General features: G+C 32.4%; 4 protein-coding genes and 2 pseudogenes across 7 annotated transcripts; 5 read left to right on the top strand and 1 right to left on the bottom strand.

Annotated features, from left to right (window-relative positions):
• The first annotated feature begins 794 nt into the window (after window positions 1–794).
• Window positions 795–2,475, top strand: LOC147790473 (S-adenosyl-methionine 4-1-methyl-2-pyrrolidinyl-3-oxobutanic acid methyltransferase-like). Its single transcript, XM_087127538.1, has 3 exons — window positions 795–1,265; window positions 1,607–1,861; window positions 2,063–2,475. The coding sequence occupies exons 1-3, from the start codon at window positions 795–797 to the stop codon at window positions 2,423–2,425; spliced, it is 1,089 nt and encodes a 362-aa protein (XP_086983664.1). The 3' UTR covers window positions 2,426–2,475.
• Window positions 2,476–4,019: 1,544 nt separating this feature from the next.
• On the top strand, window positions 4,020–5,576 carry LOC147790472 (S-adenosyl-methionine 4-1-methyl-2-pyrrolidinyl-3-oxobutanic acid methyltransferase-like). Its single transcript, XM_087127537.1, has 4 exons — window positions 4,020–4,169; window positions 4,300–4,704; window positions 4,792–5,034; window positions 5,113–5,576. Exons 1-4 carry the CDS (start codon window positions 4,095–4,097, stop codon window positions 5,473–5,475), a joined length of 1,086 nt encoding a protein of 361 aa, XP_086983663.1. The 5' UTR covers window positions 4,020–4,094; the 3' UTR covers window positions 5,476–5,576.
• Window positions 5,577–10,431: 4,855 nt separating this feature from the next.
• On the top strand, window positions 10,432–11,945 carry LOC147790471 (S-adenosyl-methionine 4-1-methyl-2-pyrrolidinyl-3-oxobutanic acid methyltransferase-like). Its single transcript, XM_087127536.1, has 4 exons — window positions 10,432–10,583; window positions 10,679–11,083; window positions 11,158–11,400; window positions 11,479–11,945. Exons 1-4 carry the CDS (start codon window positions 10,509–10,511, stop codon window positions 11,845–11,847), a joined length of 1,092 nt encoding a protein of 363 aa, XP_086983662.1. The 5' UTR covers window positions 10,432–10,508; the 3' UTR covers window positions 11,848–11,945.
• Window positions 11,946–13,052: 1,107 nt separating this feature from the next.
• On the bottom strand, window positions 13,053–14,919 carry LOC147790470 (S-adenosyl-methionine 4-1-methyl-2-pyrrolidinyl-3-oxobutanic acid methyltransferase-like). 2 transcript variants are annotated; one of them, XM_087127405.1, is made up of 4 exons: window positions 14,797–14,919; window positions 14,285–14,698; window positions 13,952–14,206; window positions 13,053–13,514 (listed from the first exon to the last, which is right to left on the bottom strand). In XM_087127405.1, exons 1-4 carry the CDS (start codon window positions 14,854–14,856, stop codon window positions 13,173–13,175), a joined length of 1,071 nt encoding a protein of 356 aa, XP_086983531.1. In that variant the 5' UTR covers window positions 14,857–14,919; the 3' UTR covers window positions 13,053–13,172. The 2 variants fall into 2 exon arrangements, with proteins under 2 accessions (XP_086983531.1, XP_086983530.1); XM_087127404.1 differs by having other exon boundaries at window positions 13,952–14,698.
• Window positions 14,920–17,473: 2,554 nt separating this feature from the next.
• LOC147790469 (S-adenosyl-methionine 4-1-methyl-2-pyrrolidinyl-3-oxobutanic acid methyltransferase pseudogene) lies at window positions 17,474–19,092 on the top strand (annotated as a pseudogene). The gene is made up of 3 exons (XR_015422658.1): window positions 17,474–17,865; window positions 18,361–18,618; window positions 18,687–19,092. The product of XR_015422658.1 is annotated as an S-adenosyl-methionine 4-1-methyl-2-pyrrolidinyl-3-oxobutanic acid methyltransferase pseudogene (transcript).
• A 2,586-nt stretch (window positions 19,093–21,678) lies between these two features.
• LOC111804188 (S-adenosyl-methionine 4-1-methyl-2-pyrrolidinyl-3-oxobutanic acid methyltransferase-like) lies at window positions 21,679–23,111 on the top strand (annotated as a pseudogene). The gene is made up of 4 exons (XR_015422640.1): window positions 21,679–21,787; window positions 21,890–22,279; window positions 22,352–22,583; window positions 22,668–23,111. The product of XR_015422640.1 is annotated as an S-adenosyl-methionine 4-1-methyl-2-pyrrolidinyl-3-oxobutanic acid methyltransferase-like (transcript).
• Window position 23,112: the final 1 nt, after the last annotated feature.

The raw sequence follows: 23,112 nt of genomic DNA, 5'->3' as shown, positions 1-23,112 counted from the left end.
AAAGGGAGAAAGGGAGAAAGAAGAAGGAAGACAAGAAAAAGGAGAGTAATGGAAAACACGTTTTTCTTTCCCACTTTTAACCATTAAAAAATTAATATAAACATAAAAATAACGTCTCCACTTCATCAAAGATTTAACAAAGTAGACTCGAAAACTCACAACTTTTTTGTTCGACCCTTAAAGACTTTGATACTATGTTAGAACTACAGCCTTCCACAATGATATGATATTATCTACTTTGAACATAAATTATCGTGACTTTGTTTTTTGTTCCTCTAAATAAAAACTTTATACCAAAGAAGATAATATTTCTTACTTATAAATCCATGATTTTCACTTTATTACTTAATAGAGTCAATATGAGACTACTTCTCTCTCGTGATCTTAATTTATTTATATACTCTTATAATTAAGTATCTCAATATATTATTATTAGCTATCCAATATAATAATTATAAAATCCAATATGTAGTTTTGGATCCATTGAAACTATACTATAAAGTTGTCATATATTATTCTTATATTACATAAAGTTGTTAGTCAATCTAAACTATCCATTAAATTATTGGTAGCTTATAAAGTTATAGAAACTATGTAGAATATTATGCTCATGTCAATAAAGTTGGGCGGCCATAAAGTCAGCCGAACCATATGGCCCACATGCATACAAAGCTGAATTTCATGCAGCCTCCCCGAGTTTGCGCTTATTTGATAATGGCAACTTGCGAGGGACCATTCTGTTATAAATACCGAATTGGAGGTTTCAGAGAACGAAAGATAGAGAGATGGTTGAAATGGTACCCATGAATGGAGGTGTCGGGGATACCAGTTATGCTAATAACTCCTTGTTTCAGCAAGAGATAATATCCATGACTTGGCCCATCACCAAGGAAGCCATCACGCAACTCTACTGCACCAGCTATCCCACGAGCCTAGCCATTGCCGACTTGGGTTGCTCTTCTGGCCCGAATACTCTTGTGTTTCTCTCCAATTTGATACGAGAAGTGGAGAAGATTCGTCATCAACTTCACAAAAAGTCTCCTCTTGAGTATCAAATCTTCTTCAACGACCTTCCTACCAACGACTTCAATTCACTTTTCAAATCCCTCCCAAGTTTCCACCAAAATTTGAAGACCCACATCGGAAATCATGATCTTGGTCCATGCTTCTTGGTTGGTGTTCCTGGTTCTTTCTATAACAGGCTTTTCCCTCGTGCAAGTTTGCACTTTGTTCATTCTTCTTATAGTCTCCATTGGCTAAGCCAGGTAAGCTTTTTATTCAAGTTTGAAAAAGTTGTGTTCTAAGAATAGGTGGAATTTCGTAAATATTTGTGTAACGACTCACATCTACAGCTCTTTGGGTTTTTTGTTTCGGGCTTCCCCTCAAGGCTTTAAAACATGTCTGCTAGGGAAAAGTTTCCACAACCTTATAAAGGGTATTTTGTTCTCCTCTCCCACTAATGTGGGACATCACAATCCACCATTGTCAGGGTTCAGCGTCCTTACTAGCGCACAGTCTCGTGTTTATCCCCTTTAAGGAATAGCCTCCTTGCTGGCACATAGTCCAAATTGATTGATTTTCCTTCGTGTTTCCACCAATTGGTTAGGTTCCGGAAGGGGTTGAAAGCAATAAAGGCAACATTTTCATATCGGACACGAGCCCGAAGGCAGTACAAGAAGCCTATCATCGCCAATTTCAAAAGGATTTTTCTACGTTTTTGAAGTGTCGTGCCGAGGAATTGGTGGTGGGTGGGCGCATGGTTCTAACAAGCTCGGCAAGAACATGTGAAGATCGAGTCAACAAGGAGTGCTGCTACGCTTGGGAGTTCTTGAATTTGGCTCTCATTGACATGGTTTCAGAGGTACAAATTCAATCTCCACAGTAGCATGATATTGTCCATTTTGAGTAAACTCTATGACTTCACTTTTGATTTCCCCAAAAATTCTAGTACCAATGGAGATGTGTTTCTTATTTATATAGATCCATAATTAACCCTTAATTAGTACCAATGGAGATGGTTTAGACCCTAAACTCTAAATTTAAAGCTATAGTTTTAACCTAGGGAGTTGTTGAAAAGGAGAAGATGGATTCATTCAACATTCCTGTTTACATGCCGTCTTTGGCAGAAGTGGATGCTGAAGTCTTAAGAGAAGGGAGGTTCGTGATTGAAAGTCTCCAAATTTCAAGAATCAATTGGAACTTATCAACCAATGAACTCAACGGATCATCAAAAGGGTCAGTTAAGAGTGGGTATAACTTTGCAAAATGCATTCGATCCGTTGCAGAAGGGCTTATTGTTCGTCATTTTGGAGAAGAAATTATAGATACATTATTCAATAGGTATGCAGAAATTATTGTTGATCATATGTCCAAGCACAACATATACAATATTAACTTCACCGCTTCTCTCACTAGGATAAAATGATATAAGATCCTATGGTTGGATATGACCCGTTACCCATTACCCAAATATGAGAAACGTTAATCACTTCGCTTTTGAATTATTTTTTCTTGTTGTGAAAATTAAAATAGTCGAGAAAACACTTATTAACTTCTTAAACTTTGTCTCTAATTTATAAATCATTGATATCAATTAAAGCATTAAACTCTCCGTCAATTTGTCAACTATTACCAATCCTCTATTTAGAGTATTCTCTTAAAATTACTCTAGTAACTTGTATTCTCTTAAAATTACTCTAGTAACTTATTTCACTCAAGTTTATTGGCAAGCAATACAGTCTAATCTTCATCCTTCCATTATACTCAATAATTTATTATCTATAATATAATTAAATATATTATAATTCCTAAGCTAAAATATTAAATTTTTTAATTATTAATAAATTTGAGTTTATTTAATTAAATTCAATTTAATATTAAAAGAACTTTGTAATAGTTGAATTCAAGTTTTTTAAATTAACAAAAAAAATTTAACACTCATCGAATAAATGAGATTTAATTTTTTTTTTTCTTTAAACTCAATCAAAATTTTAAATAATAAATTGTAGTGCCAATAATAAGTTGAAAAAAATGGAGGAACCATGTTCATATATCCCAACTACTTTATTTCTATGGTCTATAATCGACGAGTTTTTCAAATGAAATGATTGACAGCGGCTTAAAATATTCTCAATATGGAATATGGAATTGAATCACGACTATAACCTAAAGTTCCAAAACTTTGCTTTTAAAACAAAATTAAATAATTAAATATATTATAATTTCTAAGCTAAAATATTAATGTTTTTAATTATTAATACATTTGAGTTTATTTAATTAAATTCAATTTAATTTAAAAGAACTTTGTAATAGTTGAATTCAAGTTTTTGAAATTAACAAAAAAAAAAAAAAAAAAAAAAAAAAAAAAAAATTTAACACTCATCGAATAAATGAGACTTAATTTTTTTTTTCTTTAGACTCAATCAAATTATTAAATAATAAATTGTAGTGCCAATAATAAGTTGAAAAAATGGAGCAACTATGTCTATATATTCAAAGCTACTTTATTTGTATGGTCTATAATCGACCAGTTTTTCAAATGAAATGATTGACAGCCACTTAAAATATTCTTAATATGGAATTCCAGAATATGGAATTGAATCACGAAACTTAGATAAATTATTTTATTATTGCTTTTAAAACAAAATCAAATATAACAAATTTGGAAGTTTGAAAAAGAGAACAACCTTTCTAAAATTAGAAACCAGAAAATAACAAATTAATTAAAGATAATTAAAACATTTTTCTCTTCAATCATCCTAAAATTTAAATGCTTTTTGTTTTTAGTTTTAGCATTATCCGAGATGGTTGATGAAGAAAAAATAAATTGGTCTAACACTGAGACTATAATTGTAATATTTGGACTATAATTTTTTAGTGGTTAAATTGTAATATTAAAATTTGAATTTTAAAGATTATGTATAAAATATTTTAATAAAGATTATACTAAAAAAATAAAAACTTTGAGGGGAAATATTTTAACCGCACTTTGAGTGGTTATAATTATAGAAAACATTTAAATATGTATGTGGTGGGTGGGCGAAGGGAATTATAAATAAGGTGTCTCTCCCACAGCTTGAGAAGCACAAACAGAAATGGAAGCTATAAAAATACTCCACACCAACTCAGGAGTTGGCCACGACAGCTATGCCAACAACTCCTTACTTCAGGTCTTTTTTTTTTTTTTTTTTTTTTTTTTTTTCTTTTTTTTTTTTTCTTTTTACATTTTCTAAATTCATACTACTTTTGCATTAAAGTTTTTTTATTTTTATTTTTTATTTATGATTGTGATTTTATTAGCAAAAGGCAATATCCATAGCCTGGCCTATCATTAAGGAAGCCCTTCAACATTTGTGCGCTCAAAACATTCCAACCACCTTCGCCATCGCAGATTTGGGGTGTGCTTCCGGGCCCAACACTCTTATGATTGTCTCCAATTTAATCAAACAACTTCACCAATTATATCAAAACCTTCCTAACCAATCACTCCACTATCAAATCTTCTTCAACGATCTCCATGCAAATGATTTCAATCTCATCTTTAGATCATTACCCGGTTTCTTGGAAAATTTGAAGACCCAAATTGGAGATGATTTTGGGCCATGTTTCTTCAATGGCGTGCCGGGTTCTTTTTATGGCAGGCTCTTCCCCAACAAAAGTTTGCATTTTGTTCATTCCTCTTCCAGTCTCCATTGGCTCTCCCAGGTGATCTTCAAAATCTTTTTCTCTATTAAAAAAAAAAAAAAAAAATCCAATTTTTATTATTATTACTATTAACTATGAAGCTCAAAGGTTCCTGAAGGGATAGAGATGGAAAACAAAGGGAACATATTCATAGACACTACAAGTGGGGAGAATGTGATTGACTCGTTTCGTAGGCAATTTGAAAAGGATTTTTCAGTGTTTTTGAAGTGTCGGGCAGAAGAAGTGGTGGCAGGTGGAGGAATGGTTGTTACAATGTTGGGAAGAACAGCCAAAGAATATTGTTATGCTTTTGAACTCTTCAATTTGGCTATGAAGAAGATGGTTGCAGAGGTGAAAATATTGCATTTTTTTTTTTAGTAATAAAATGTTGGAAATGGTATTTATTAGTGTTATGATTTGGAATTACAGGGGATGGTGGAAGAGGAGAAAGTGGATAGATTCAATATGCCCATCTTCATGCCAAGTGCTGAGGAAGTCGAAGCACAAATCCTTAAAGAAGGAAGTTTCATGATAAAGCGTGTTGAAGTGTTGAGAATTGATTGGAATTTGTACGGTAATAATAGTGAGATGGATGCATCAAGTGGGGATGTTGATAGCAGTTATAATATTGCAAATTGCATTAGATCTGTGATTGAACCAATTATGATTCCTCACTTTGGAGAACCCATTGTGGAAGAACTATTTGAGAGGTACAAAAAAATTGTTAAGGATGAGATGCTCAACAAAAAGAATGAGTTCATCTTTCTCACTATTTCTCTCACTACAATCTAAAATGATTGGATAATATGATGTGGTTTTTATGTGAGGAATTCTTCTAAAAACATTCATACTATGTTATGCTGCAATCCAATAATTGGCTATTCACATATGAACTCGACGCCAATGGCTTAGACTTATCATTATCATTTTATTTAATAATTTTTATGTAATCTTTAGTATTCTTATTCTTATTATTTTTTTTTTTTTTTCTCTTCCAAGACTCATTGCCAAAATATTTATTTAAAATAATTCATAACAATATCAAGGACTAAACATTTACCTTCAAACCCTTCAAACAAAATAATAAAAAGTATTCCATGCGAAATATAAATAAAACAGAACATATTAAAACGATACCTTAATCTATGACCTACAAAATAAATAAAATGTAACTACACTAAAATCGGTTCTATGGTCTGCAACACAATGCCGTCGTCATCTATACAAGATTGCCTTACCTTACCTGAAATATAATAATAGCACAAGGTTTGAGTATTTTAAAAAATACTTGACCCTATTATTGGGGTTAGGGAATGCAAACATTTACCGAACGATGGGACCTAAGATTTTAAACCGTCTTTTTCTTGGGCGGCTTTCTAGTCGGGGCAAATTGGATGTGTTGTACTCTAACGACCCAAGCCCACCGCTAACAGATATTGTCCTTTTTGGCCTTTCTTTTTCGAGCTTTCCCTCAAGTTTTTTAAAAATACATTTGCTAGGGAGAGGTTTCCACAACCTTATAAAGAACGCTTTGTTCTCCTTAGTAACCGATATGAGATCTCACAATCCACCCCCATTCAGGGCCTAGCGTCCTCGCTAGAACTCGTTCCCTTCTCCAAATAGATGTGAGACCCCTCAATCACCTCCCCTTCGGGGCCCAGCATCCTTGCTGGCCCACCACCTCATGTCCACCCCCCTTTGAGGCTCAACGTCTTCGTTGGTACATTGCTCGTTGTCTGGCTCTGATACTATTTGTAATAGCTCAAGTCCACAGCTAAATAATATTATATTCTTTTGTATGTTATCAGCCATTTCCACACTTATATAAAGAATGTTTGGTTAATTTCTGAAAATGACGTGGAATCTTACCAAATTAGAATATTTGTACAATTTTGTTAGAAGGTTTCACATGATTGAAGATGATACTCTTTTATTAGTATATTTTGTTTGGTGATTCATCATTTTGGTGAAGAAAAAAAATGAAGGTATTTACACAAGTCGTTTTGTGATTGGGTGTTCTTAATTCAAGATAAATTTAAATAAATTGATAACTTGTGAAATTTGATATATTTATGTTTGAATTTATATTTAAAATTTTAATAAGGCAGAAAAAGAAGGATATATAGGAAGGTGATAAATCAGGAAAGTGTTAGTAGCTGCAACACCTGGCGAAGACCCATCACCGACTGATGGATTTAATTAGACATAAAATGCAACGATAAATCTAGTTTATGTGTGGATTGCGGCCTTAAAGTGAGGTGAACCAAATGGACAGCATCCGTGTGACCGATATGCGTACGAAACTGAATTACATGCAGCACCCTCGCTGAGTCTGTGTTCATCTGATAATGATACGTGGTCAGCCTGCAACTTGTGAGGGACCGACCATTTTCATATCACACGTTTATCTTTTTGTTATAAATAAATAGCCGAACTAAAGCTTTGGATGGAGTGGTTGAAATGCTACCAATGAATGGACGTTTTTTTTTTTTTTTTTTTTTTTTTTTTTTTGGTCCCTTGTGAATAAATTTTGAAACTTTTCTCCTTAAATAATCATTGCCTAATAAAGCCAACGCAACCCATTTCATCAACCGACATGCCTTTTGGAAGCATGAATCACGACTATAACATAAACCTCCAAAACTCCCAAAATAGTTGAGCAGATAAATTAAAGGTAAGTATTTATAAATGGTAATATAGGGACTTGTGGAAGTGGAAAAAGTGGAGGCCTTTAATATTCCAAATTACATGCCATCCCCATCAGAACTGAAAGCCCACATCTTAAATGAAGGCAGCTTTAGCATTCATTGTATTGAAATTTGAAGGATGAATTGGAGCTTGTACGACGCAGAATTCCACTCATCCTCAACAAGTTCCATAGACAGTGCTCATTTGATTGCCAAAAATGAGAATCTTATTCTCTATATGCTTATGATCTTATTCTCATTTTTTTCGTCTCCCGTCCGTGAATGGATAGGATCAAAGGCATTGAATTGCGTGATTGAAGCGATGTGACAACCCGCATGGCTTCCCACGAATTGAATACAGCTTGATGCCGTACCTCTTCTTCTTGGCCTATCCGGCAACAATACAATACGTGGCTGCTTTAACCCTTTGTTGGGGTCCATTTGTAAACATCCAGTTGGGGTCCATTTGTTTTTTTATTTTATTTTTATCTATAAATCCTTTCAAAATGATTTATAGAAACCTCGAGAAAAAAGATAACAGAGAATAAATAAATAATAATAAATTCAAATTATATGTAATTTATGTTCGAAGGAGTGAGATAAATTAATTTATTTTATTTTTTTAAATATAATATATATATATATATATATATATAATTAATTCTTTAATTTAATTATTATATTAATTATTTATGAGTTAAAAGTTTATATAATTTTGTTAATGAGAATAATTATTAAGATTTATATTAAATAGAATGGGTCGGAGAATTGGGTTATAATCTTTGTTCTCGATTCATTTTTGTCCTGTACGGAGAGGATACTCACTAAGTAAATGAACATCTCTACTTCAAATGGTCCCTTGTCAACGCGGACATTGCTACCATCACCTACCATAATTAAGCTTAAATAAAACGTTGTTTTGAGTTGAAGTTATGTTCTTGTTTATATATACACATAGAACGAAGGTGGATAATGTTCACACATCAAGAAACAAAGAGAGAGGTGGAAATGTTAGCGATGAACGGAGGAGTTGGAGAGGCTTTTCCCTCGTGCAAGTTTGCACTTTGTTCATTCTTCTTATAGTCTCCATTGGCTAAGCCAGGTAAGCTTTTATTCCTGAAAAAATTTGAAAAAAGTATGTGAAATTTGGGTAAATATTGGTTAGGTTCCGGAAGGGGTTGAAAGCAATAAAGGCAACATTTTCATATTGGACACGAGTCCGAAGGCAGTACAAGAAGCCTATCATTGCCAATTTCAAAAGGATTTTTCTACGTTTTTGAAGTGTCGTGCAGAGGAATTGGTGGTGGGTGGGTCGCATGCATGGTTCTAACAACCTCAGCAAGGACATGTGAAGATCGAGTGAACAAAGAGTGCTGTTACGCACTTGAGAGTTCTTGAATTTGGCTCTCATCGACATATATTTAATTAAATTGAAACTACATGTTTCCCTTACGAATAAAATGATTGACATATTCTCAATAACCAAAACTTAGAACCATTGTTATTTTCTTTTAAAAGAAAATCGAATGTAACAAATTTGAAAGTTTAAAAGAACATAACAATCAACCTAAACTAGACATGTTTCTCTTAAACCAATCTAAAATCAAAATGTTTTATTATTTTTACTTTTGATTTAATTGGATGGTTGATAAAATAATAATAATAATAATAATAATAATAATAATAATAATAATAATTGATTTTGAGATTTTAATTATTATATTTCTTTTGATTTAATTGGATGGTTGATAAAATAATAATAATAATAATAATAATAATAATAATAATAATAATTGATTTTGAGATTTTAATTATTATATTTCTTTTGATTTAATTGGATGGTTGATAAAATAATAATAATAATAATAATAATAATTGATTTTGAGATTTTAATTATTATATTTCTTTTGATTTAATTGGATGGTTGATAAAATAATAATAATAATAATAATAATAATAATAATAATAATAATTGATTTTGAGATTTTAATTATTATATTTCTTTTGATTTAATTGGATGGTTGATAAAATAATAATAATAATAATAATAATAATAATTGATTTTGAGATTTTAATTATTATATTTCTTTTGATTTAATTGGATGGTTGATAAAATAATAATAATAATAATAATAATAATAATAATAATAATTGATTTTGAGATTTTAATTATTATATTTCTTTTGATTTAATTGGATGGTTGATAAAATAATAATAATAATAATAATAATAATAATAATAATAATAATTGATTTTGAGATTTTAATTATTATATTTCTTTTGATTTAATTGGATGGTTGATAAAATAATAATAATAATAATAATAATAATTGATTTTGAGATTTTAATTATTATATTTCTTTTGATTTAATTGGATGGTTGATAAAATAATAATAATAATAATAATAATAATAATAATAATAATTGATTTTGAGATTTTAATTATTATATTTCTTTTGATTTAATTGGATGGTTGATAAAATAATAATAATAATAATAATAATAATAATTGATTTTGAGATTTTAATTATTATATTTCTTTTGATTTAATTGGATGGTTGATAAAATAATAATAATAATAATAATAATAATAATAATAATAATTGATTTTGAGATTTTAATTATTATATTTCTTTTGATTTAATTGGATGGTTGATAAAATAATAATAATAATAATAATAATAATTGATTTTGAGATTTTAATTATTATATTTCTTTTGATTTAATTGGATGGTTGATAAAATAATAATAATAATAATAATAATAATAATAATAATAATTGATTTTGAGATTTTAATTATTATATTTCTTTTGATTTAATTGGATGGTTGATAAAATAATAATAATAATAATAATAATAATAATAATAATAATAATTGATTTTGAGATTTTAATTATTATATTTAAATGAATGTGGTTAGAAATTAGGTTGTAATATCAAAATTTGAATTTTTAGAATTTATGTTATATATATATATATATGATTTATTACGATTCTTTTAACAAATTTTGAATATAATTAAAAATAAGATATATTTGTGGTTGTAATTATAGGAACATGTAAATATCTTTGGAGTTGGTGGGTGAAGGGAAGTATAAATAAGGGTCTCTCCCACAGCTTGAGAAGCACAGAGAAAAATGGAGGCTATTAAAATACTCCACACCAATTCAGGAGTTGGCCACGACAGCTATGCCAAAAACTCCTTACTTCAGGTCTTCTTCTTTCTTTTTTCTTTTTACATTTTTAAAATTCATACTGCTTTTGCATTAAACTTTTTTTTATTTATTTATGATTGTGATTTTATTAGCAAAAGGCAATATCCATAGCCTGGCCTATCATTAAGGAAGCCCTTCAACATTTGTGCGCTCAAAACATTCCAACCACCTTCGCCATCGCAGATTTGGGGTGTGCTTCCGGGCCCAACACTCTTATGATTGTCTCCAATTTAATCAAACAACTTCACCAATTTTATCAAAACCTTCCTAACCAATCACTCCACTATCAAATCTTCTTCAACGATCTCCATGCAAATGATTTCAATCTCATCTTTAGATCATTACCCGGTTTCTTGGAAAATTTGAAGACCCAAATTGGAGATGATTTTGGGCCATGTTTCTTCAATGGCGTGCCGGGTTCTTTTTATGGCAGGCTCTTCCCCAACAAAAGTTTGCATTTTGTTCATTCTTCTTCCAGTCTCCATTGGCTCTCTCAGGTGATTTCCAAAATCTTATTCTCTATTAAGAAAATATATATATATATATATATTAACTTATAAGAAGTTGAAAGGCTCCTGAAGGGATGGAGATGGAAAACAAAGGGAACATATTCATAGACACTACAAGTCCACAGAATGCGATTGAGGCGTTTCACAGGCAATTTCAAAAGGATTTTTCAGTGTTTTTGAAGTGTCGGGCAGAAGAAGTGGTAGCAGGTGGAGGAATGGTTCATACAATGTTAGGAAGAACAGACAACGAGTATTGTTACGCTTATCAACTCTTTAATTTAGCTCTCAAGACAATGGTTGCAGAGGTGAATATATATAAACATTGCTTAAAGTTTGCATTTTTATTTTGACTCATTTATTAATGATATGATTTGGAATTACAGGGAATGGTGGAAGAGGAGAAAGTGGATAGATTCAATATGCCAATTTTCATGCCAACTCCAGAGGAAGTAAAAGCAGAAATCCAAAAGGAAGGAAGCTTCATCATAAAGCGTGTTGAAGTGTTGAGAACTCGTTGGAACTTGTACAATAATAATAATGAAATTGATTCATCAACTGGGGGTGTTGGTATTGGTAGCACTTATAATATTGCAAATTGCATTAGATCTGTGATTGAACCAATTATGATTCCTCACTTTGGACAAGCCATTATCGAAGAACTATTTGATAGATACAAAAAAATTGTTAAGGATGAGATGTTCAACAATAAGAGTGAGTTCATCTTTCTCACTGTTTCTCTCATTAGAATCTAAAATGATTGGAAAAAAACCATGTGGTTTTATGTCACAATTTCTTCTAAAAATATTGATACTATGTTATGTTATGCTGCAATGGAATAAATGGCTCTTCACGTATGAACTGTATTTACATTTTATTTAATAATAATTATGTAATCTTTTATTTTTCTCTATAATCAAGGTGGGTTGGATTGAAGAAATATTTGAAATAATAATAAAAAAATTAGATTATTGGATTGGTGGCTCAAAGCAACTCGAATACAGCTCACAACCCAAATTTTAATTATTAACAACTAAAATCTCATAAATCTCAAATATTAAACATCTATGAGTCACAACTCATTAAGAGCATTGATTATAAACATCAAATATTCTTAATAATTTTAAAAGAAGGTTAGGATCTGATCCGATTGTAATGCTATTTTCGAGTATTTTTAAAATGTGGTATTACAGTAAGAATACTTTTTTAATTTTGTGAATTTTGTAAAAATGTTTATCAGCATTTTATAAAAACCATATATTTGAAACCCTTTCCAAAACTTAAAAATATTTTTTAACATTTAAAGAGTATTTTTTAGATTTACTTTAAACTTCAAAAATATTATTTGCAAAATTCAATAATATTTTCATTAATTTAATCTAATTTTTATGTTATTTCTTTCTGTTAAATTAAATATAATTTTCTCTAAATAAAAACAAATAATATAAGTTTTGATATTTAAAAGAACTAAAAAAAACTCAACTTTGGACATGACGTTCTTATAGTATTTTACTAACCCTAAACCTATAGTATTATTATAAACCGACCATATTTTACCTACTAGACTTTGTAGTATGAGAGATAGAACGATTATGAACGGGTTGGTGGTTACTATTATTATCATATGTATAATTGCCAGCAAAAACACGTTTTTGAAGACTGAAGGGCCGTGGATTTGGCAATTAATTAAACCAGCGGAGTCAATGAAATGAGGTGGGTTTGCATTTCTATTATTGACATTAATTATTCATTTATTTTTATTTTTATTTATTATGATAGCACAGATAGATTAATGCTTTAACAATAATTATTCATTTATTTTTATTTATTTAGGATTCCAAATTACATGTCATCCCCATCGTAAATGAAAGTAGAGATCTTAAATGAAGGGAGCTTTAGCATTCATTGTGGTCGAGTTTATTTCAAGGATTAATTGGAACTTATACGGCACACTAGTAGATATTCAATCACGCAATTTAATGGTTTTGATCTTATCCATTCACATATGGCACACGAAAAAAAATGAGAATAAGATAAGGAGTTAATGGTGATAAACAAGAAAGGGTATTGCATTAGGATATCAATTCATTTTAGTGAGAGAAGCAGTGAGGTTGACGAACTCGATCTTGTGGTTTAACATGTGATGATCAACCAGTTTGGTGTACCGGCAGAACAGTTCTTCCATAATGGCTTCTCCAAAGTGATGAATCAGAAGCGGTTCAGCCACAGATCTAATATTTTTGGCAATCAAATAGGCACTGTCTGACGTGGATGTTGATGTTGAGTTCCAATTGATCCTTGAAACTTCAACACAATGAATGCTAAAGCTGCCTTCATTTAAGATCTGGGCTTTCAGCTCTGTTGGGGATGGCATGTAATTTGGAATATTAAATGCATCCACTTTTTCCACTTCCACAAGTCCCTATGTTACCATTTACATACAAACTAGAAAGTTAGAGATAACTTATGGAAATATGTCAAAAACAAATAAAAAGAAACTGTTAGTGAAAGAGGGATTTATTGAATAATTGATGAGAAGATTGAATTATGAGGAGTAAGAATGCTCCATATTTATACAGAGATAACAAAAGATATTCAGAAAATCTACCTAAAAATCTGCAGAAAATCTGGTAACAAACGAGTAAACAAATTAAAATAAAATCTAATCAAATCAAAACTAAATCAAATAAAAAACTAGATCTAACTCCTAACGGAGATTTAATTAGATACTAACTGACAGCATTCTAAACAAATACGTGATCTTTAACAGAAACAAACAAAAATTGAGTAATTATACTAAAAATAATTATTATATAAATGAGTAATTTGTTGTAATACGATTATATAATAGTATAATACCTCGGCAGCCATATGATTGAGAGCTGAACTCAAAAATCCCCAAACGTAGCAGTAATCTTCACTACAAGGATCTTCATTTGTTCTTCCTATGATTGTGAGAACCATACGTCCTCCACTTACCATCTCTTCTGCTCGACACTTGAGGAACACTGAAAAATCCTTGTGAAACTGCGTGTAATAAGCTTCAAGCACAGTTTTTGGAGTTGAACTACCAATAAAAGCGTTGCCTTTGTTGCTCTCTATCCCTTTTGGAACCTGAATTTGACAAGCAGTGTGTACACAAAAACTCAAAGGTTGAAAAATACACACGGAATTAGGGGGTTTGGAAGTCACCTGAGAGAGCCAATGAAGACTGTAAGAAGAGTAAACAAAATGCAAGCTTTTGGTGGGAAAGAGCCTGCCATAGAAAGAACCCGGCACACCACTGAAGAAACATGGCCCAAGACACCCTCCAACTTGGGCTTTCAAGCTTTCCAACAAACTTGGGAGCGACGTAAAAATGGCATTGAAGTCATTCCCGTGGAGGTCATTCAACAAAACTTGATACTCCAAAGGCGGTTTGTGAAACTCCTTACGAATGTGTTCCACTTGTTGGATAAGGTTGGAGACGAAGAAGAGAGAGTTTGGTCCTGAAGAACAACCCATGTCCGCTATGGATAAGGTGGTCGGGAAGTTGGTGGCACTGCCGCAGAGGAAATTGGTGATGGCTTCCTTCGCAATCGGCCATGTCATAGATATTACCTTCCGCTGTCAAACACATAAAAAAAAAAAAAAAAAAAAAAAAAAAAACGTTACAAAACCATTATGAAGCATTTTTGTTTGGTGTTGAGATGGAAGAATATTACCGGAAGCAAAGAGTTGGAAGCATAACTGCTTTCTCCCCTTCCTCCATTCACATGGATCATTATTTCAATCTCTCTCTCTCTTTTGTGATTATTTGTTATTATAATGGGAGAGCCCTACTTATAATAGAGTATAGTATAGTTATGTTATGAATGAAATGATTTTATAATTGTTTATGTATGCATATTAGTAAGAGTAACCTGTGAGGAAAGAATATAAATTATTTTGTATGATTTATTATGACACTCTAAAAAATATATGAATCTCATGCATAATTGTATAATCACGTATATCGATATACTTTCTTTTTTATAATAAGTACAACTCAATTATTACGAGACTTAGAATGATCATCATGTTTACTATGTTGAATTACGACCACAAAATTTTCTCAATTAAAAATGCATAGATCAAGTTTGGGTTATTCGGTAAGTAATTATTTTTAAAGTTTTCTTCAAATATTTCATAAGATATATAATATTCTATCAATATAATTTTTAAAAATTTAAATTTTAATATTATAACATAATTTTTAACTATTAAAAAAAATCTATAATTTAAATATTAAATTACTCTCTTCCAATTAAGTAATTTATTTTTTCTTCCTCCACCCTTCCCCCAATAATACCGAAAATAAAAAAAACATTTAAATTTGTAAATAAAGTGGTTGTTTATAAATACTTACCTTTTAAGTAATTTGGTTAACTATTTTTGGAGTTTTGGAGATTTATGTTACAGTCGTGATTCAGGCTTCCAGGCTGTAGAATACTATTTTTGAGGTTTATGTTATAGTCGTGCTTTCATGTTTATGGAATTATATTGAGAATATGTGAAGAGATGGTGAATCATTTCATTTAATAACTCATCGAATAGAGACCAACCGTTGAGATAGTAAATAAAGTAGAGTTTGGGATAACTCTACAAAGATATTTAATTGTTTATTATAAAACAAATATCTAATATTTATCTTATAATTTACTATATTTCTTCATAATTATAAATAAGATAGTTTTTATCCGTGTTTAGGTGCAATGATTTCAATAAAATAAATATTTTCAATTAGATTCATTGTCCTACCATTTATTCACAAAGGGACAAAAAAAAAAAAAAAAAAAAAAAAAAACTCCATTTATTGGTAGCATTTCAACCACTGGATCCAAAGCTTTAGTTGAATTTTTGTAACAAGAAGATAAACATGTGATATGAAAATGGTCGGTCCCTCGCAAGTTGCAGGCCGACGACGTATGATTATCAGATGAACACAGACTCAGCGAGGCTGCTGCCTGTAATTCACTTTCGTACGCATATTGATCACATGGAGGCTGTCCATTTGGTTCACCCGACTCTAGGGCCGCAAAGAATGTCTATATCATTCATTGCATCCACACATTAAACTAGATATATCATTACATTTTATATCTAATAAAATCGATCAGCCATTAACATAGATATATCTTTCTTTTTCTGCCTTATTAAAATTTTAAATATAAATTCAAACATAAATATATAAAATTTCACAACTTATCAATTTATTTAAATTTATTTAAATTTTAGTAGAATACTAAGTCCACTCATCCTCAACAAGTTCCATAGACCTGTGCTCATTTGATTGCCAAAAATGAGAATAAGATAAGGCAGCTTTACTCTATATGCTTATTGTTGGATGATGGAAGTCCCACATCGACTAATTTAGGGAATGATCATGGGTTTATAAGTGAGGAATACTAACTCCATTGGCATGAGGCCTTTTGGGAAGCCCAAAGCAAAGCCATGAGAGCTTATGCTCAAAGTGGACAATATCATACCATTGCGGAGAGTCGTGTTCGTCTAACATGGTATCAGAGCCATGCCCTAAACTTAGTCGTGCCAATAGATTGATAAATCCTCAAATCCTCAAATATCGAACAAAGAACTCCTAAAGAAAAGGAGCCAAGCCCCTCCTCGAAGGCAGTCAAAAATGACTAAGACTCCAAAGGAGTCGAGCCTCGATTAAGGGGAGGCGCACTTTGTTCGAGGGGAGGTGTTGGATGATGGAAGTCCCACATCGACTAATTTAGGGAATGATCATAGGTACTCCAAAGGAGTCGAGCCTCGATTAAGGGGAGGCGCACTTTGTTCGAGGGGAGGTGTTGGATGATGGAAGTCCCACATCGACTAATTTAGGGAATGATCATAGGTTTATAAGTGAGGAATACTAACTCCACATCGACTAATTTAGGGAATGATCATAGGTTTATAAGTGAGGAATACTAACTAGAGTCGTGTTCGTCTAACACTTATGATCTTATCCTCATTTTTGTCGTCTGCCGTCCGTGAATGGATAGGATCAAAAGCATTGAATTGCGTGATTGAAGCGATGTGACCACCGGCATGTCTTGCCACGAATTGAATAGACAACGGCTTTATGGTTTCATTTTCATTATTTGTTTTTTTATTTTTTATTTATCTATAAATCCTTTCAAAATGATTTATAGAAAGCTCGAGAAAAAAGATGACAGAGAATAAATAATAATAAATTGAAATAATTGAATAGACAACGGCTTTATGGTTTCATTTTCATTATTTGTTTTTTTATTTTTTATTTATCTATAAATCCTTTCAAAATGATTTATAGAAAGCTCGAGAAAAAAGATGACAGAGAATAAATAATAATAAATTGAAAAAAGATGACAGAGAAAAAAGTGATATCCATGGCTTGGCCCATCACCAAGGAAGCCATTACACAACTCTACTGCAGCAGCTATCCCACTAGCCTTGCCATTGCTGACTTGGGTTGCTCTTCTGGCCCTAATACTCTAATACTTGTATCCAATTTGATTAACCAAGTCGAGAAAATTCGTCACCAACTCCACAAACACCCTCTTGAATATCAAATCTTCTTCAATGACCTTCATACCAACGACTTCAATTCACTTTTCAAATCCCTTCCAAGTTTCCACCAAAATTTGGAGACCCACATCGGAAATCATGATCTTGGTCCATGCTTCTTCACCGGTGTTCCTGGCTCTTTTTATGGCAGGCTTTTCCCTCGTTCAAGCTTGCATTTTGTTTTCTCTTCCTACAGCATCCATTAACAATTGAGATAGTATTCGTTACTTATAAACCCATGATTTTCCACTAAATTAATTAACACACGTGGGACTCACTCCAATAATTCTCAATAATCCTCAATAATCCTCAACAATCCTCTCCTTGAACAAAATACACTATAAGCCTCCCCTAAAGCTTATGGAGTTCTCGAACAGTCTCTCCTTAATTGAGGCTCGACTCCTTTCTCTGGAATCTTCGAACGAAGGGGTTATAGGCCCATCACGCGTCCACTACGCCATTTGATATCTCCATTGATATGAAGCCTTTTGGGGAAGCCCAAAGCAGAACCCTCGAACTAAGAGGTTATGGGCCCACCACGCGTCCACTGCACCATCTGATATCTCCATTGGTATAAGGCCTTTTGGGGAAGCCCAAAGCAAAGCTTGGAGAGCTTATGCTCAAAGTGGACAATATCATACCATTGTAAAGAGTCATGATCCCTAACAAATTTATCATATTAGATTCATTTTTGTTAGGTCCCGGACGGCCTTGAATGCAACAAAGGCAATATTTTCGCATCTCATAGAAGCCCCAACCAAGCACTAGAAGCCTACCAAAAGCAACACCAAAAGGATTTTTCAACGTTCTTGAAATGTCGTGCTGAGGAATTGGTGGTTGGTGGGCGCATGGTCCTAATCAGTACAGTGAGAATAAGCGATGATCGAAGAATGAGCAAGGAGGTGTGCTATACTTGGGAGCTCTTAAACTTGGCTCTCAATAGCATGGTGGCAGAGGTAGACAAAGCTTTCACTCACCTCTCATCTCTAAGCCTCCTAAATTGCTCACTTTTTGTTATACGCAGGGAGTTATTGAAGAGGAGAAGGTTAACTCCTTCAATCTTCCAGTGTTAACGCCATCTTTGTCCGAAGTAAAAGGCATAGTGGCAAATGAAGGGAGCTTTAGCATTGATCGTTATGAGGTTTCAAAAATTAATTGGAACGTCTTTGATGAGACTCGCACCAACGTTGAATCAAATATAGTTGAATCAAATATAGTTGTTAATAAAGAGTGTAATTATGCCAAATGCATGAGATCTGTGGTTGAGTCACTTTTTGTTCGGCACTTTGGAGAAGATATTATTGATGAACTCTTCGATAGATACGAACAAATTACGAAAGATTATATGTTGAAGGAAGAGATTGGGAATATCAACCTTACCATGTCTCTCACCAAGCTAAAATAAGAGGAGGGGCCATCAAAGTTGTTTACACTCTGCTCCATCTATCTCTTTTTATACTCGAGTATCAGATTAATTTAATAAAATTAAAAGTTTATAGTTAAATTAAATTTGGTTCCTTTTTATCTTAATATTATATATTATAATTAGATTTTTTAGTTGCTTAGAAAGGAAAATCTAAATTATTTTGGAGATTTATGTTATAGGCGTGATTGGAATTATGTTGAGAATATTTGAAGAGACTTTAGAATCATTTCATTTGATAACTCATGGATTACAGACCATAGAAATAAATAAAGTAGAGATTGGGATAGTAAATGGACGTGTTTGCCCCTCTTCCTCCCAACTCATTTTCATGGAAATTCTTGAAATTACATCAACAATTTCAAAAGGAATATTAGCTAAATGATTTGTATTGATCACACCATATATGTAAAAAGAGATAATACAGAAAATACATTATGAAGATATATATATAGTTTCGCTTACTATATATAACTTTACCCGCTAGATATAACTACCTACGGGATATAGTTTTTTATTATACAGAGCTATTTGACAGTTTAATTTATAATGTCATTTACTATATATAGTTATGTATAATCGTTGACTAAGTTATAAATAACGAGTAAGCTACTTCACCTAACATCCTTTTCATACACACCAAATTTCATAAAAATACATTTTTGTTTCTATAGAAGGGGAAAAAAAATTATGAGTAAAAATCCCGGTTGGTTGTAGATGTAAAAAAAATATTGATAACCAATAGCTTTGCTAAATCGCATCTCAAAAAAACTATATTGGAAAACTGATATGAACCGAGAGACATCCATCATACAATATACTTTAATGAATATGTGAATAAAATATTGTTGAAATTATAAAAAAGGTATTCGATCAACAAGGTAATCAGAAACGATGCAAAGCTGTGGGGTAGCAAAAAGCATTTATTTTAATTTTTTTGCACAATATTGATAACCCGACCTAACTCAACTCGAAGGTCAAACTGGAGTTGAGTTAGGTCGGGTTATCAATCTGGTTTCAATAAATGAAAACTAAATCTGGTGCCTAATGTATTTATATAAATCTGGTATGAATTTATTGAGTTAGGCACAATTTACATTTTTGGCTTATTAAAAATCACAGTGGGTTGTAAATGCAAAGGTGGAGTTGGGCATTTATAACAAAAGAATAGCGCGTTATACGGAAATGGTCGGTCGCAAGTTGCAGGCCGAGTTTAAACGCAAACTAAGGGAGGCTGCTTGAAATTCAGCTTTTTATGCATGTGGGTCACATGACCGCTGTCCCTATAGCCTTGTTGCCTCAAGATAAGTCATGGATTACAGAGCATACAAACAAAGTAGGGTTTAGATCCCTTGTTAGTGGTATAAGGTTCTTGGGGAACGATATCCCTCCATCTATTTCTGGAATGTTTTAATAATGAATTAAAAACACTTGTCAATAATTGAAATGCAAACCCACTCCATTGCACTGTCTCCACATACCTCACTGCTCCATCTTGAAAAACGTGTTCTTGATAAATATGCAAGTCATTATCTAAACTATGCCTCCAAACAGCTGTTTTAAAAGCTACACTGATTGTCATATATTCTGCTTTAATAGTAAACACTACAATAGTAGACTGCATTATCCAAATAATCAGCATACTCGAGTTGCATGTGGCATAGTTTCGATATATCTTGTTCTTTCGAACTAGACATAGCAACATGTCCCATTATCGTTGTTTCATTGATGTAGTATATGCTACCTCTTCTAGTTCCTCTCATTACTGCCAAAGCTCCACTAGCTACTTTCAATTTCCCTCCTTTCGAAGTGATATAATAACCACTTGCATCCAAAACACCAAGGAAAATCAGATGAAGAAATCTTTGTTGGGGACAGTTTTTCATACCAAGTTGTACAAGCTCAAAATAAAATTGAGCAACTAAAACCAAAAAAATTCCATTAGATGGACAACTAACAATTTTTCATACTAAATTGTGTAAGTTCAAAATTAATGTCATAACCTAAAATGCTCTCATACCACTTGTACCAAAATGATACAACTTCAATTTTCTGATACCAATTGTTGTAGTGGAAGCATGAGCAAAATCGATTGTACTCACACATCCAATAACAGAAATTAAACAAAAAAACACAAAGATTTACGTGGCTCGGAAAGAAAAAATTCTCCTACGTCCACAAGTGGTAGCCAATCACTATAACTAGAGTGTTTACAAGTATATCTCTCACACTTTTACACTACAGAGTCTCTCAACAAAATTCTTCCCAATTACTTGTTTAAACAAATGCCAACTTCAAGTGACTCTACACATTTAAAATATTATCCTTAGTTTGTGTGTGCATGTAAGCATATAAATAAACTGGGCGGCCATAAAGTCTGCTGAACCATGGGGACAGCGCTCACATGACCCACATGCATTTGCGCTTATTTGGAGGTGTCGGAAACACGAGTTATGCCAATAGGTGAAAACAAAGTTCAAAAAGCAGCGGCCGTTACGAGGAAATGGGCGGAAGAGTGGATGATGAAAAGGAAGTTTGTATGGCAGTGGGGTAGGTAAGGGCATTATAAATAGGGCGTCTCTCCCACACCTTAACAAGCGCGCGCGCACACACACACACACACAAAAATGGAAGTCATGAAAGTACTCCATATGAATTCAGGAGTTGGGGTCCATAGCTATGCCAAAAACTCCTTACTTCAGGTCTTTTTTTTTTTTTTTTTTTTTTTTTTTTTTACATTTTTAAAATTAATACTGCTTTTGCATTAAACTTTTTTTATTTATTTATGATTGTGATTTGATTAGCATAAGGCAATATCCACTGCATGGCCTATCATAAAGGAAGCCATTCAAGACTTGTGCACTCACAACCTTCCAACCACTTTCAACATCGCAGATTTGGGGTGTGCTTCCGGGCCTAACACTCTTATGATCGTCTCCAATTTAATCAAACAGTTTCACCACTTTTATCAAAACCTCCCTAACCAATCACTCCGCTATCAAATCTTCTTCAATGATTTCAATGCCATCTTTAGATCCTTGCCAGGTTTGTTGGACAATTTGAAGGCCCAAATTGGAGGTGATTTTGGGCCATGTTTCTTCAATGGCGTGCCGGGTTCGTTTTATGGCAGGCTCTTTCCTAACAAAAGTTTGCATTTTGTTCATTCTTCTTACAGCCTCCATTGCCTCTACCAGGTGATTTTCAAAATCTTATTCTCTATAAATAAAAAAATAAAATAAAATAATTATTAAGTATGAAATTGAAAGGTTCCTGAAGGGATGGAGATAGAAAACAAAGGGAACATATTCATAGACACTACAAGTGGGGAGAATGTGATTGAGGCGTTTCACAGCCAATTTCAAAAGGATTTTGAAGTGTCGGGGAGAAGAAGTGGTAGGAGGTGGAGGAATGGCTCTTACACTGTTAGGAAGAACACACAAAAATTATTGTTACGCTTATCAACTCTTGAATTTAGCTCTCAACAAAATGGTTGCACAGGTGAATATATATATAAACATTGCTTAAAGTTTGCATTTTCTTTTATTTTGACTCATTTATTAATGATATGATTTGGAATTACAGGGGATGGTGGAAGAGGAGAAAATAGATAGATTCAACATACCCAACTTCATGCCAACTCCACAGGAAATAAAAGATGAAATCCAAAAGGAAGGAAGCTTCATGATAAAGCGTCTTGAAGTGTCCAGAATTGATTGGAACTTCTACAATATTGATGCATCAAGTGTGGGTGTGGGTGTTGATAGCAGTTATAACATTGCAAAGTGCATTAGATCTGTGATGGAACCACTTATGATCCCTCACTTTGGAGAAGCAATTATGGAACAACTATTTGATAGGTACAGAAAAATTGTGAAGGATGAGATGGCCAAGAAAAAGATTGAGTTCATCAATCTCACTGTTTCTCTCACTAGGATATAAAATGATTAAAAAAAATAATGATAATATGATGTGGTTCTATGTAAGTCATTGTTGGAGCAATGGAGTGGTGGGTTATTTAGTTGTTTCC

The sequence above is a fragment of the Cucurbita pepo genome, chromosome 10 (genome assembly GCF_057944985.1).
Source record: "Cucurbita pepo subsp. pepo isolate OVF chromosome 10, ASM5794498v1, whole genome shotgun sequence".
In the NCBI taxonomy this organism is placed as follows: domain Eukaryota; kingdom Viridiplantae; phylum Streptophyta; class Magnoliopsida; order Cucurbitales; family Cucurbitaceae; genus Cucurbita; species Cucurbita pepo.
This window is presented reverse-complemented; position numbering and strand designations above follow the sequence as displayed.

What these genes read in the sequence shown, in the direction of transcription:
- LOC147790473 (XM_087127538.1), top strand. Translation starts at nt 795, where the DNA reads ATGGTACCCATGAATGGAGGTGTCGGGGATACCAGTTATGCTAATAAC. An exon ending in GTCTCCATTGGCTAAGCCAG is followed by an intron (nt 1,266 to 1,606) that starts GTAAGCTTTTTA and finishes CCAATTGGTTAG; the next exon opens with GTTCCGGAAGGGGTTGAAAG. An exon ending in TCATTGACATGGTTTCAGAG is followed by an intron (nt 1,862 to 2,062) that starts GTACAAATTCAA and finishes GTTTTAACCTAG; the next exon opens with GGAGTTGTTGAAAAGGAGAA.
- LOC147790472 (XM_087127537.1), top strand. Translation starts at nt 4,095, where the DNA reads ATGGAAGCTATAAAAATACTCCACACCAACTCAGGAGTTGGCCACGAC. An exon ending in CCAACAACTCCTTACTTCAG is followed by an intron (nt 4,170 to 4,299) that starts GTCTTTTTTTTT and finishes TGATTTTATTAG; the next exon opens with CAAAAGGCAATATCCATAGC. An exon ending in GTCTCCATTGGCTCTCCCAG is followed by an intron (nt 4,705 to 4,791) that starts GTGATCTTCAAA and finishes TGAAGCTCAAAG; the next exon opens with GTTCCTGAAGGGATAGAGAT.
- LOC147790471 (XM_087127536.1), top strand. Translation starts at nt 10,509, where the DNA reads ATGGAGGCTATTAAAATACTCCACACCAATTCAGGAGTTGGCCACGAC. An exon ending in CCAAAAACTCCTTACTTCAG is followed by an intron (nt 10,584 to 10,678) that starts GTCTTCTTCTTT and finishes TGATTTTATTAG; the next exon opens with CAAAAGGCAATATCCATAGC. An exon ending in TCAAGACAATGGTTGCAGAG is followed by an intron (nt 11,401 to 11,478) that starts GTGAATATATAT and finishes TTGGAATTACAG; the next exon opens with GGAATGGTGGAAGAGGAGAA.
- LOC147790470 (XM_087127404.1), bottom strand. Translation starts at nt 14,856, where the DNA reads ATGATCCATGTGAATGGAGGAAGGGGAGAAAGCAGTTATGCTTCCAAC. An exon ending in CTTCCAACTCTTTGCTTCCG is followed by an intron (nt 14,699 to 14,796) that starts GTAATATTCTTC and finishes TGTGTTTGACAG; the next exon opens with CGGAAGGTAATATCTATGAC. An exon ending in TCAATCATATGGCTGCCGAG is followed by an intron (nt 13,515 to 13,951) that starts GTATTATACTAT and finishes ATGGTAACATAG; the next exon opens with GGACTTGTGGAAGTGGAAAA.